General features: G+C 47.8%; 1 protein-coding gene across 1 annotated transcript in view; it reads right to left on the bottom strand.

Annotated features, from left to right (window-relative positions):
- The window catches only part of ADAM19 (ADAM metallopeptidase domain 19), a 75,833-nt gene that overhangs the window by 34,000 nt on the left and 27,250 nt on the right, over positions 1 to 14,583 (bottom strand). The window contains exons 4-5 of the mRNA XM_006089078.3: positions 8,954 to 9,032; positions 3,469 to 3,545 (exon numbers count right to left, since the gene is read on the bottom strand). Of these exons, the coding sequence (XP_006089140.1) occupies positions 3,469 to 3,545; positions 8,954 to 9,032 (156 nt within the window). The remainder of the gene's footprint in view (positions 1 to 3,468; positions 3,546 to 8,953; positions 9,033 to 14,583) is intronic.

The raw sequence follows: 14,583 nt of genomic DNA, 5'->3' as shown, positions 1-14,583 counted from the left end.
AATAAGTTGACCAATCAGATTTTTAAAAATATTTTTACGGGAATCAATATCTCTCCTCCTGACAGACAGTGAGCTAGGGACACACACACTCACACACACGCAGTGCCTTTCACATCCCACAGGTTCAATCAAGAACATTTCCACCCCATGCTGCCTAGACTTCTTCACAAATAATCATCGCTCCTTACATTTCTATTCTGTGTTAGTTTGCCAAGCATCCTGTGGACATTTAGAGGATGAGCTCTTCATTGGAGACAGACTTGATGGGTATGGACACCCGACATTGGTAACAAAATGCTGTAGCATTTTGGGGGTGTAGTTTATAAGTATCCATAGCTTCCACTCAATTCTCAAAGGGGTCAGTGGCCCAAATAAGATGACAAAAGCACTTCATTACATATCTATGTTCTTTTTTTGCAAGGAATATTTCTAACAGGACACACAGGACACTGATAACCATGCCCACCTCTTAGAAGGGAAGATTCTGTAAATTCGGGGTAAGAGACCTACCTTTCATTGTACACTCTTGTACTATCTGAATTTTTTTTTACTATGGTCATGTATTACTTCTTCAATTGAAGTAGCTCAAAGAACTGGTTGGAGGGAAGAGGGGGGATAGCAACCATCTAGAAACTCAGCTGAATTCCTCTGTATCTGAAGAATCCACTTGGTATAAGTCCTACCTACTTTCTCCAATCACAGGAGCATGTTTCCAGGACAAGCTCAATTGCTAAAAGATTTTTCCATTGCGACATCGCTTTATGAGCCAGGGTGGGGGTGGGGGACTTGAGTGTTACACGGGTCTGAAGGCTGCAGCTGCCGCAGCTGCTCCTTCCCGAGTCCGAATGGAGCCATCTGGCACGAGTCTCCAGCTCTTAAATCAGTCGAGTCCACAGTCACCCTTGGTTGCTTAAGGTGTGCAGTGAGACGGCTGGGAAAGGAAGGCGGGAGGACCCCACCAGAGGGAAGCATGCAAAACAGAAACACATGGGCGACTCACCCGGTTTCCCCCTGTCAGCTCGGCTGTGGGAATGATTTACAAGAGGCCAAGCAACTTCCCACCGCTCCAGACCAAGGGGACAGAGGAAGAGGCGGAGAGATGCAAGTCACACCTGCATGCTCCCTTTCCTGCTTCTTGGGAAAGACGGCTGTTTACTTGCGGACTGCAGGTGGCCTTGGCTGGGCCTGTAAACACCACCGGGAGGCCAGTCGGCTTGGCTCAACCAAGACACTTGAGTAGGGGGACTGGAGGCCACTGTTATGGCCCAGCCAGAGCTTGTTTCCTGCCTAATTCCCACTGGCTGACTCACCACGAAGCCCTACAGAGCAGACATGGTCCAATTTATAAACAAACACGGGGGATCTGCAGCCTTGCATTTGCATGTGGGCCTAGGTAAATCTGAGCAGTTTCACTGTTATAAAATGGTGTAAGACGACAATAATTGCGTATGCCTGTACAGTTAACATAGCACATCTCATTCTCTACCGTGCCAGTCATTGATGCCCATTTTACAGAAGAGAAAATTGAGAAAAGTACTTTTCAATGCCTGTCTTTCCACCATCTGTGTAGGGCATGGGCAGAGAGCAAGCACTCACTATTAATATGCTGAATAAAAGAAACAATTATTGAATGAATCAGTTGACAGAGAAGAAGGGTACACAGTGGAAAAACCTACTGGATCGGAAGAGGCAGTCATGTGCATATCTTCCCAATTCTGCCTGCAGTATCGTCATGCTGTCTACTTTAAATTGCTCATGGTGGGAATAGCTTTACCAGCATATTGGCAGATGCTACACTCAGGGCTTTTTCTTTTTCTTTTTCTTTTTTTTTCCATAGAGACAGTGTATCAACACATTAGGTATAGGTATCACATTAAAACCCAGGAAATTAGCCTGACTGGTGTAGCTCAGTGGTTGAGCATTAACCTGTGAACTAGGAGGTCACTGTTCAATTCCTGGTCAATCCCTAGTAGGGGGTGTACATGAGGCAGCCAATCAATGATTCTCTCTTATCATTGATATTTCTATCTCTGTCTCTCTCTCCCTCTGAAATCAATAAAAATAAATTAAAACAAAAAACCAGACATTTAAAATAGGGAATTTACAGATCATCTCTTTTCCAAAAGAAAGGGAGTGTGGGGAGAGTCTAAACAAGTGGTATTTACTACTTCAGTATACATGTACAGGTCCTACTATATGCAAAGCACTCAGGTAGGCTGGAGAAACAGATATTGGAGGTAGAATTTATACTGTCAAGGAGCCTACATTCTCAGGAACAAACTGTACTGGGCACACTGGGGGATCTTGGTAAAATGCAGATTATAACCCAGTAGGTCTGGGTGGAACCAGAGACACTGCATACTGAACCCGCTCCCAGGTGACACTGGCCCTTTGCAAGCCACACCCAGGAGGCAAGGATCGAGGAGGTGACGGGGTGCTCCTATGTGACAGCCAGTTGTACACATTAGGTATCTATTAACCCATCTAATGAGGATGACACTAGGAATATAGTCCCTTTATCCACATTTTACAAATGAGGCAGACCATCGAGACCCAAGGTCGCCCAGCAGGTAAAGGGCCACTGGCTCACACCCAGGTAGCCTGGCCCGGAGAATGAAGAGTCACTCTCTCTCCCACGTGCCTCCTAGGCGGAACTTTTCAGTTAACTTTCTGTCTTGAACATTACCCTTGCTTCTCCTTTCTCTTCCCGTCCTCTCTTTTTACTATTGCCTATTTCATATTTTTGCCACCTATAAGTACTCTACCAGAGAAGAGCAAAGCGGAAGTGGGAATAAATGCTCCAACTCAGTTTCAAGTGTGTGGACCCCATCATTTATATTCTACATTCTGATGCTTTGACATCTGCTCCCAGGGTTAGCCAATTCCTTGAGACAGTAAACTCGCCAGTGAGCATGCATTTCAAATGTGGCTTTCATCCTCCGGGCCACTATCCCCCTGCCCTGTTCACCCCAGGCCAGGTTCCAGACAACTAGGGACAGCCCCTGAGCCCCAGATCCCACGGAAATTACTGAAACTAATCCCAAGCCTTGCCTGTTCCTTCCTGCAGAAGCCGCAATAAAGACTCTTGCCACATCTCCCTTTCTCCCGCTGCCTCCTGACTGCCCCCTGTGCTTTCGGTATGCCCCCACCCCATACATGCATACACGCACGCACACATGCACTCACGCATGCATGCACAGTAAGCCCCTCTTGGGATCTTGAGTACAGCCAACTGTCTCTTCAGGGGCAGTCGTCCCTCTCCTGCTCTGATGCTTCATCATACCTGAGTATCACTGAAACTCAAGAGCCTCAAGTTCATTCCCAAGCTCGACCCTTCTCACAACTGGCCTGCATGCACACCCAATGGACGGCTTCTCAAGGCCCCTGCCCAAGGCCAGCCCTGCTGTCCTGAGAATCCCACTCCTGGGAGAGAGCCAGGTGTCCCCCAGCACTGTCAGGGCCTCTTACCTCATTCCTCGGCAGGTGCTGAGCGTGACACTGGATTCTTCCGCCTTCCTCACCGTCCCATGGTAAAAGCAGTGATCCTAGCCAGGAGAAAGGGGAGGTCAGGTCACGGAGGATCATATTTGTAGCCTAACCTGACAACCCGCGGACAGCTTTACAAGCCTCCACTTTACTTGATCCTCATCATAGTCCTGGGAGGTGGGATGGGGCAGATGTCATCGTCCCCAATGAACAGACGAAGAAGCTGAGGCTCAGAGGAGCACAGAGGTTTGCTGCAGGTCCCTCTGCTAGTGCAGGACCAGGATTTCAGAGCCAGTGCAGAGTTCTTTCCATGATATTGGCCACAGGAACACTGGCTTCTGAAGAGCCTGCCTCCCCACTAGAGGCACCTGTGACCCCCTGTAGCAGGGGTGGGGAACGTCCAGCCCTCAGGCCATGTAAGGTCCGTGAAATCATTTGGTCTGGCCCTGCCAAGTCATTAGGGGTAAGTTAATGAAATGTTTGACCAAATATAGCAGGCTAATTTTTAAGTTGATAATTTTGTATGGCCCACGAATGATGTTATAAATGTCCAAATGGCCCTTAGCAGAAATACGGTTCCCCACCCCTGCTCTATAGGGTTGAAGAGTGTCCCCCCAAAATTCATGTCTACCCAGAACCTCAGAATGTGGTCATATTTGGAAGAGGAACTTTGCAGATGTAATTAAGTTAAGATGAAGTGATACTAGACTGGTGTGCTTTTAAGAAGAGGCAGGGATTAGAGTGATGAAGCTACAGGCCAAGGAGCACCAAGGATGGCCAGGAGCCAGCAGAAGCTAGAAAGAGGCCAGGAAGGATTCTTCCCTAGACTACAGAGGGAGCGTGGCCCAGCCGACACCTAGATTTTGGACTTCTAGCCTCCAGAACTATGAGGGAATCCATTTCTGTTGTTTTAACCTCCAAGTCCATGGTGCTTTGTTACAGCAGCCCCTGGAAATGGAGAGACCCCAGCTTTTCTGTACCTCCGTGAATCCCTGCGTGCCTGAACTTGGCACCTATATCCGTGGACGCCAGAGGCCCGATGCTGCTCTCTAGTCAGTGTGTCTCAGGGCCATGTGGCCTCCCAACCCAGCTGGATTCCTCCGTGACTATAAACAGCTGTGGAGCACTGCTGTGTGCCAGGCCCCGGGTGAGGCCCCAGAGACACAACAATGAACAAACAGAGCTCCAGCTGCAGTGGGACTCACGGTCTGGTGAGAGCCAATCTTAACGAAAAAGCCACACAGAGATATAATTGCAAACCAGGAAGAGTGGCTCGAAATAAAGGTTGGAGATGCCAGCAGAGGGGTTTTATAAGTAGGGCAACCAGAGCATTTAAGAGGCAAACCAGGACACTGCTGAGAGGGCTACAGAGGGTGCAAACCAGACAGAGGGTGCAAACCGGGACTGTCCTGGGCACAGTGAGGAGTGGTAACAAAGGGCCATCGCTACAAGCTCCTTCCCCAACGGTTGAGAGAGAGAAGCTGGTCAGAAGAGAGAGAAGGTAACCCCCAGGGCAGACCTAGGTAGGTGTTAGGAAGGATATAGCTGCTGGAAGCTTCCTCCCCTACCCACCACAACACCCTGAGGCTGAGCAGTCCACCAGCAGGATGTTCCTTGGTACCCAGCAAGGAACATGTGTCATAGGTGACAGCGACCCATTCGACCCATTCTCTGTCTTCTCTGGCTCCATCTCCTGCCCAGGGCTATTTAATTAATAGCCTAATAATTAAACTTGAGCATTCAGGCCAGGTTTAAATGCAAGCTCCATGCTGACCAGCTATGTGAACAATTGCACAACCTCTGTCTGACCTCAAGTGCTAACTCCAGGGGTGAATGCAAGGTTACTGGCCCGGGGCAGCCGGCAATAAACATTAGTGATCCTTTGTCAAAGGCAGAATGTGGCCTCGAGGGAGCGGCAAGCCCCCCAACGGGCTGAATCTTTGGCCTGTGCTGTGCCAATCTATGCCCTGCCCAGCTGAGCCATGCAGCCAGGTCACAGTGGGCGGGCCAGGCTGGCACTCCACTCAGGGTCAGTCTCAGTCCGGTGCTCTTTCACCTGCTCAGACACAATCTGCTACCCGTAGGGTGGCTCCTCCCCCATTCATGCCCAGGCAGTCAGGAGGAGGCAGTCAAGGATTTGAAACAAGTCAGATCCCGACCTTTAGCGGCGCACAAAGGAAAGCCACTGTACCAGGGACATCCTGCAGCACCGGTGAAAGAGAAAGGTGGGCACGACCCTCCTTCCAGCCAGGAGCCCATCTACTCTCAAATGCCAGCCTGCCACGTGGCTTCTCCACCTATCTCCCACTACTCCACTCCATCCCCCCGCCCCCCCCGCCCCCCCCCCACCCGCCGCTCTTGTGAGACCTGGAGGCACATTGTCAGCGTTTAAGTTCTAAACCTGGTCCTTAGAACTCAGCAACAAGGCCATGGACTCCACAACCCAGAATCATTTGTGGGTAGAAGAGGGGGCCGAGCCTGTATGGAGTAAATGGGGCTCACAGATATTGGAGTGATGGAGAGTCAAGAAGTTCAGAAATATAAAGAGAACTCAGAGCCAGGGCTGGGCATGAGAGTCCTGGTACCTCCTCCATTGGACCAGCTCACTGCCTGGTGCTCTCCGAAACAGCATCCCTACTGACCTGCAGCATGCCTTACATTTCCCAAGGGCTTTCACACACGACGTCGCAAGTGTACTGTAATAACGCCTGCCACTCAGCGTTAGTAACAAGGGATAACATCCACCCAGCTTTTACTACTGGATAAACAACTTACAAAGCCTTATGGGGTAGATATACTACTCCCATTTTTTTTAAAAAAGGGAAACTAAAGGTTGGGGAGGTTTTGTCATTCACAGGCCACACAGCAGAATGAAGATTAAAACCCTAGCAGGCTGACTTCAGACTCCATGCTCTGCCTCTCCCAGCAAAGTGCATACCAATTAACTTGTCAAAACTATGATCTTCTAGCACCAATGGAAACTTGAGGTCTAGTCTCTCAGCCTTGCCATTTGCTGGTTATCTGAACTGAAGCATGGTACTTTTTCTCCTCTCTCAATTTCCTCATGTGTAAAATGTGGCTTTGCAAGAGATGTTTATAAATTCCCATAAAATCAGTGCTTCATCTTACCCTTCCACAGTCCTGAGAGTCGGATCTTAGCATATCTAATTTTCAGAAGAAGAAACTCAACACTAGTGTAGTCAAAAGGGTTGTTTAAGGTCAAATAGCTAAAGCCAAAACTAAAACCCTGGCTTTAGACCCCAAACGCTGTAACTCTTTCTATTGGAACATATTCACAGACCCATTCCCCCAGCGATCTGACCTAGATTAGGGCTGTAGCCTACAGCCTAGTGGCCCAGCTGATGAATTTGATAAGGTTCCCAGAACTCCCGCTGCCCCAGGCCAAGTTTGGTAGTAGAGTGTGGTCCTCAACTTTTGGGTCAAATGCAGCTAAATGGTTCATTCTATTCCCACTTCTGAGTCTTCAGCTCCCAAATAAGAAAGCTGACTGGGAGCCCCATGGGGCAGGGTGGGGGCTTTGCTGTAGCAGGGGATGTAAGAAAACAATAACTTCTGCCATACTTGGGTCAGCAAGACCTTTAGGAAAGAGGGGCATTCTGGGATTGAGGGCTGGTTCTCTGCCTAATTCTGAGAGCACAAAGAGCAAGTAAATGAACAGTCATGAAGTCATCTCATTCCTTCTCAGCTTCTCCGCCGGACAGGGCCACCCTGAGGGGCTTTCATAGCAGGAAGCATGAGGTCACGGCAAACTTGTGCACGAAGACCCATTCTTGAGCTGCTGGTATATCAATGCAGAGCCCAACTCAGAGGAGGGTGCTTTGTGAGGTTGGCATGGCTAGGACTTTCGAGGCACGCCTGTGCCCTCCCTGCCTTCCCCAAGGCGGAGAACAGAAATCTTAAGGAAGGAAAGACTTTTGGCCAAGGGGCATTGAAGAATATGTGTGGACACACCACAGCTGGACAGCCTCCTCAAAGATACAAAGACACAGCCAACTTGCCTGCTACCTGCTACCACACATCTAGTGTCCCTTTCGTCACTCAAGGGTAATCTGATAAAGTAACCCGAGTTGGTAATGACTGACAGTGGCCTGTGCTGCTGTCTTCACGCCACATCTCCCATCTCCACATGCCACTCAAGTCCATTATGTCCCCTGCCAGAGTCCATCTTCCCTTCTCCTCCAGCCCATCTCATCAGCCCAGAGTCTGAGAAGGGTCACTGCAACCCAGTGTTTCAACCTGGGCACTAGTGACACGCGGGGCCAGGTAATTCCCTGGGGGGAAAGGGGAGATTGTCCTGTGCTGTAGGTTAGCAGCACCCCTGGCCTCTACCTTTTAGGTGCCAATAGCATCCACCTCTTGGCCATGACAATCAAAACTGTCCCCAGACATTGCCGAGTGCCCCCTCCTTTGCTGGCTCAGATGGTCAAACAAATAGTATATTTTATGATAATTACATTGAATTAAAATTGGTATAAATCATCGTGAAGCATATTTTCTTTGCTTCATGTTAGTTACCCGCATATCAACAAAAGTTTAAGTAAATGGATGATTGAAAACAAAATCACTCCTGATTGAGAACCTCTGCTCTGAGCCTATGACTTTGCAGTGGTTCTCAACCTTCCTAATACAGCTCCTCATGTTGTGGTGACCCCCAACCATCAAATTATTTTCGTTGCTACTTCATAACTGTAATTTTGCTACTGTTATGAATCGTAATGTAAATATCTGATATGCTATATGTGTTTTCCTATGGTTGCGACCCACAGGTTGAGAACCGCTGCTTTAATGGGCCCCCTGGTAGGAAGAGCAAGCAAACCATGAAATGTGCATGATTCACTACCTTCAATGTTCACCAGTGGGTTGTGAAGCCAACTAAATGTATCCATCTGAAAAACCATTTTTTAAATGACAAATCTTCGTGCAAACATCTGTACTGAAAAACTACTTTGAGGGGAAAAATACCCAATATGGATATAGAAGCAAAATAAGAAAATCTTCATAACCTAAAGTCACATTAAAAAAGACTACAAAAACCTTAGCAAACTACAAAACCTTACAGATCCAAATGAAAAAGGAACAATTAGACTTCTGATTGGATGAGATGACAGGATTACCAGAAATCTCTCCTTTTGCTTAACCTTCTGTTAATATGTGAGTAATTAACATAAAGCAAGGAAAATGTATGCTTCATGGTGATTTATACCAATTTTAATCAGATGCAATTATCCTAAAATTGACCACTTTAGCCATCAAAGGAAAGGGCTCATGTAGGAAACAACAGGTTCACACTTGGCCTCTCCTGCTGGCTCCCTTGGTCTTCAGTCAGGGGAAACAATCACTTTGGAGGAGGGACATCTCCATCCAGTCCCGCTGTTGTCTCCTCACTTCTCAGGGGTGGGACTAGGGAGGGCAGTTGTTTGGTAGCTATTTGTTGACCGGAACTTACCTCGGATTTCAGCGTGGTGGTTCGAGGGTTGCCACTCGGAGTATAATGCGTTTCTGTGTAGGTTGGAGCGAAAAGGTATCTGTGAAGAATAAGAAAAGACATTAGTCTCCTGAGGTGATGGACTCCACCCTCCTGGGAACTATGGCTGGCCATTCTAACTGAAGCAGGCAGAACTATCCCCCACATCTCAGTGCAGGAGAAATGGGGTGGCCAAAGGGACTAAGAAACTAAAAGAAAACCAGGAGGAAGAGTTTACTATGAATTTTGTATTTGTGGGGGTCATCATTGAGTTCAGACAACCAGATGGAGTCAACAGACGAAAGCAGTGGTCTTAAACTTTTTCTGAGTCCTGGGAACACACATGCAAACACATAACTCAAAATTTACCTGGATTGATTTTTCTACCACTGCATCCAAGGAAGAATCAGCACACCAATTTTTCTTTAAGGAAATACCTCTCCCCTGTTGCATGTTTTGGTGAGACTGTCAATCCAGGTGTCCTCCCTAGCCTTGCCAAGGGTGGCCATGATCCAAGCTAAGCCAATGGAATAATGCCGCAAGAGCTGAACAGATGGGAGCAATTCATCTGTTCCTTTGTTCCTGCTGCATGGATTCCTGAGTCTGCCTTGGCCTGTCCTTTCTGAGACCTAGTGGTTCAGATTTCCTGAGACCTGGTACTTCTGTGTGTTACCCTTCTAATAAATTCTTTTCTAAAATTAGACATTGGTTTCTCTCTTACTACAGACCGCCTGAAGCTGAGGTTAAGAATATCTCACCAAAGGAAAGGCAACACCAATCAAGGTTCCTAGAATTTCTCTAAAAGTAAAAAATTATACACACACACACACACACACACACACACACACACACACATATATACCCAAGTGACCGTTACAACCAAATGACTGGAACGACCGGAACGACCAGACGACCAGCCAGTAGCTATGATGCACACTGACCCAGACTTTGCTGCTGGGGCCCTGACAGCCCCGAATCTGGTTCACCCGCACCCCAGGCCCAGCCAGGAGGAATCCCACCCGTGCATGAATTTGTGCACCAGGCCTCTAGTAATAATAATAATAAAGGAGCCAATGGATGCTCCAACTAGCTCAGCCACACTGAAAGCAGAATGTACCTGTAGAAAGTCAAGGTCAGAGGGCAAAAAGGTTTCTAATGGAAGAGAAATTGGAGTCTAACCAAAAACAAAGAATTAAGTGGATCTATATATACTAATTGGAAAGAATGTCTAAAATTGAGTTCGACAAAAAAATAAGTTTTAGGAAAATATGCATTTTCAAAATCCCTTTAAGTGAAAAACAATAATAGTCCACCCTAATGCAGCGGTTGCCAACCTTTCGGACCTCGCGGACCACCAGTTGGCAACCGCTGCCCTAGTGTATGCATTGAAAACAACTGGGGAAGCCAGTGCCCACTGCTGATGGTGGTTATCGGAGGGGACTGCAGATGTTCACAATGTCAGTTGCATATTTCTGAAAATCGGTTGATTTTTTAAAATAATGATCTTGCGTTTATTTTGAAAACTGAAAACCTAATTTGAAACTCCTTTTCAGAAGAAGAAAATATAGGCTCAGGCCAGCATGGAAGGCCAAAGGAATCTGCAGGGACCACTCTGATTCTGGAAGAGGTGACATTTCCCAAAAAGATGGGGTCATTGAAGACTAGAGTCACTTCCAACTCTAATAAGAGTTCTGGGACTCCTGACGCTCAGATTCCCCTCCACCCCTAGAGTGCAGTCAGAAGGCAAATGCCACAGAATGATCTCTTGTATCATGTCAAGCCCTTCAACATCCAGCCTTGGACAACAAGAAAAGAAACCCAACGGGGAAATGTCAAAATAAAGCAAAGCCCAAAACTCAGCTTGTGTAGAGAAGCTCTCATTACAAGGAAACTCTGGGTCAGTAGCTAACTTGCCGAGTTCTGCCTCCCAGCCCTTTCTCTTTCTCCTGAGCATCTAAGCAGCCAAGTATCTAGGGAGGAGTCACTTATGTGTCTGAGGGAGATAAACTGTGGGCCCCATGAGGACAGAGGCCAAGCTGCTCTGCTCACCAGTATATATCCCTGTTTAACATTTACTCAATGAAAGAACAATTTAACTAATTATTGGATGAAGGAATGGATAAACGAAGGAACAAGTAAATGAATGAGTCGATCGGCATGCTAGGAGCTGAGAACATGGTCTGGAGTCGGCGAGACTAAGGTTTCAATACCAGTTCTGACATTTGCTGTGTCTATGGCCATACATGACTTACTTTTCCCCTCTGAATATCTGTTTTCTCTTCTTCAAAAATGAAGACAATATCCTCACTTAACATGATTGCCATAAGAGTAAACCGACAAAATGCATGAAAAGGGCTTACCACCAAGTAGGTACAGAGTGGAGCTCAGTAAAGGTTAGCGTTTATCACTATTGCTTTCAACAGGAAGTACCATGGAAGGACCCAGCAAAACTGATGGAATTACCTATTTCCCTTTAAATCTCCCCAGCCAGTAACGCTCCAGTAGATCACTTGGGAGTGGCAAAAAAAGCAATTAGCTCATTCCTGCAGCCCCATTTCCTAGGTCTGGTTTCAGAGACTGCATAATGGACAGCCAGGCAGGGGTTCAGAGTTTAATGGTCTATCCAGGCGCCAGTGGGATGTAAACGTTCTCATTGAAAATGTACTCCTGATAAATACATTATCAGCCTCTTCTCAGTCTTAGGGGGAGAATTATTCATCCGGCGACATTAAGACGCTCCAAAGAAAGCCATCCAGAGTGAACCTCACAGGTGACCACATTCTTGCCAGTCCTCAGCCACTCATAAGACTCTAAAAGTCTCCACATTGAAAGGGACTTTAGGAATCAGCCAAACTCACTGGATTATGGGCTCACTAAGAGCAGGGGACATGGCTGCCTTGTTTGAGGCTTCTCTGCAGCTTCCAGCTGCTACCAGGCAGGAGGCCCACTCTTATTTGGTGAATACATGGACGAATGAATAAATGAATGAACATTCTACTTTGTACGGGAATCTGCCAGATGGCCATTCATCTCTGGACATAGCCAGCGACAGGGAGCTCCTGAGACCGCATCTAGTAGTTAAAGAAAGTCCTTACACTGAACCAGAAACTACCTCTCTGTGAGTGGCGCCTACTTGGCCTTTCCTTCTGTCTTCTGAGTCTCCAAGGAACAATCGGCTTCCTCGTCTACCTAACTGCCCTCCTGGGACCAGCAGCATCAGCCCTGCTAGGAGCTAGTTAAATATGCAGCTTGTCGGGCTCCACCCCAGGTACACCGAAGCAGGCAGACCTCTGGGGTTGAGATAAAAACGAACACTCTAGACCACAAGATTTCAACATACTTTTAAGGAAGGCAATCTTCAGACATATCAAAGAAGCTCAGGTCACCTTCCTGCCTCCATCGCACCCTGCTTCCACCACACCCTGGATCCTTCTGAGCTTGGGAAACCCAGAAAAGTTGCCATCAGAATCGTTCACATGTATTTACGTGTTCATTACTTCACCCTCACGACACACCTCTGAGGAAGGTACTAACCCATTCCCCATGTTGTAACTGAGGACATTGGAAACTGGATGTGTAACTGTCCAGGCTCTCACGGTACCGTGACAGAGCCGGGTTTCCAACCAGGTCTGCTGGTCCTGACCATACTTTTAAAGCAGTTTTCTGTCTGTCTCTCTTAGAAGGTGGAAGCATAAAACTACAGCACTGCCAGGAACCAGCAGTCCAAAGTACAGTTTGATGGCGATGACAGTGGCCTGAGGACACATGTGCTGTGACACAAAGGAGATTCAACTCTTAAGTGCGATTGGGTGCAGAGAGGAGCAATAGGCATAAAAGCAAAGCATGGGGCAGGAAGAAGAGGATGGACATGTGAGAACTTCAGGGCTAGTTGTGTGTGTGTGTGTGTGTGTGTGTGTGTGTGTGTGTGTGTTTTGCAATAACAACCCTTTCCCCAAATGGGGTTGCAGATGTTGGCCAGGAAGGTCCTTTCTTCTTGAAGCAAAAGGAAGGGTCATGTTTCATCACCACCATCTGTGCAATTTTACTGATAGATGAGACACTGCTTTCGAATACTTCCCGCTGCCCCGAGCTGCTCCGATCTGTGCCCATGCGGTGCCCTGGCACTGCTCTCAGGACCTGCAGACACTGCTGTCCCCTCACAGAGTGGCCACGGGGCCACTGAGCAGCCCAGCTCGGCCCACCCGCCCCTTCTCTGACCACATCTTGTTCTCATCTCCTCCCTGACAAGGAGCTGGCTCAGCAGATCGGCAGGAAGCCGTCTCTCAGCACTGGAGTGTATTAGGATTTTCAGGAAACGAGTTGTGAGTGATGTGTGTCCAGGAAGAGAGAAGGGCTATCTAAGATTTCCCACCCCGCCTCCTCCTTTTTCTGGCTTTGATGGAAAAGCAGTTTCTGTGCACCCTCCTGCCCTCTGTAAGAGCCCCCTGCGGGTCCCTCCAGGCTCACAAGCCCGCAGGCAGGTCCACATCCTGTCCAATGCTAACAGCAGCCAGCATTGGAATGTCCACCTGGCGAAACCCAGGCTGCCCCAGACCCCAAAGTCCTTGAGCAAGACCTGCATCTTCTGAATGCCACCTGGGGAAATAAGCTCCCAAATATCAGACATAAAACATAAGGTTGCTCTCCAGGGAAGGACACGTGAACTACCCGTGGCAGCCTGGAACCTTTTTGTAACGTGTTGTCTGATCCCAAAGGCACACTCCCCTGACCCCACCCTTCCTAAGGCTCGGGGCCTTCAAACCCAGCACCATCGTCTGAGGGGCTGTTTACTGTCAGACAAACTTGAAATGCCTCTCTCAACTTCAACTCAAAGCAACATTGCAAAATATCTCTCAGATCAGCTCTCCTTCCTGCTGCTTCAGATAAGCAAAGCGGTGAAGACAGAGTGCCAACAATTTCCAAACCACCTTGAAAAACCTATGCAGACAAGCTCAGCGGAAGCAAACATCACTCCGCCATCCCAGGGGCTATTTTTACTGACAGCTTCTTCCCCCAGCTTTTGGCCCCATCTTGCTTTTCCAAGAGTATCCGGGCACTTAGACACTGGTGCTGCTTGGGAGGTGCAGCCTGGCTGGTCCCTCTTATTTTCCCTGGAGGATCCTTGCCCTGCCTTCGTGTATTGGTGATGACATAAGCCTCTTTCATTTCTTGCTCATGCTCTTAACGCCATCATTATGGGACTTAGTCCAGTAACTGCACTACACCCGGAAATGCTGTGAAAAAAAAATAGTATCCCAGGCCCCATCCCAGACCCACAGAGAATTTTATTCTCTAGAGAAGAACTCAGAAATCTGTATTTCTAATAGTTTTTCCAGGTGATCCTTTTTCCGGCTCTGAGAATTCTCCTGCTCCACTGGATCAATTTTAACATTTTAAATTCTGTTTCCCATTTCTAACCTCCCCAAACCTAAAAAACGATACCAGCACAAGGTATAGGGAAAGCCTGGGGCTCGGAAAGCTTTGGTTTGAGTGCCAGCCACACTACTCTCTAGATGACTGGCCCTTCAAACCCTGGAAATGAGTCAAGATGCCTGAAGTCCCCTTCAGTGTCACAACAAGGGCACTGTCAGGTCACAGACTCTGAGAGGCCA

The sequence above is a fragment of the Myotis lucifugus genome, unplaced genomic scaffold (genome assembly GCF_000147115.1).
Source record: "Myotis lucifugus unplaced genomic scaffold, Myoluc2.0 scaffold_56, whole genome shotgun sequence".
NCBI classification, from domain to species: Eukaryota; Metazoa; Chordata; class Mammalia; order Chiroptera; family Vespertilionidae; genus Myotis; species Myotis lucifugus.
The sequence above is the reverse complement of the archived record's forward strand: the minus strand, read 5'-3'. Positions and strand labels throughout refer to the sequence as shown.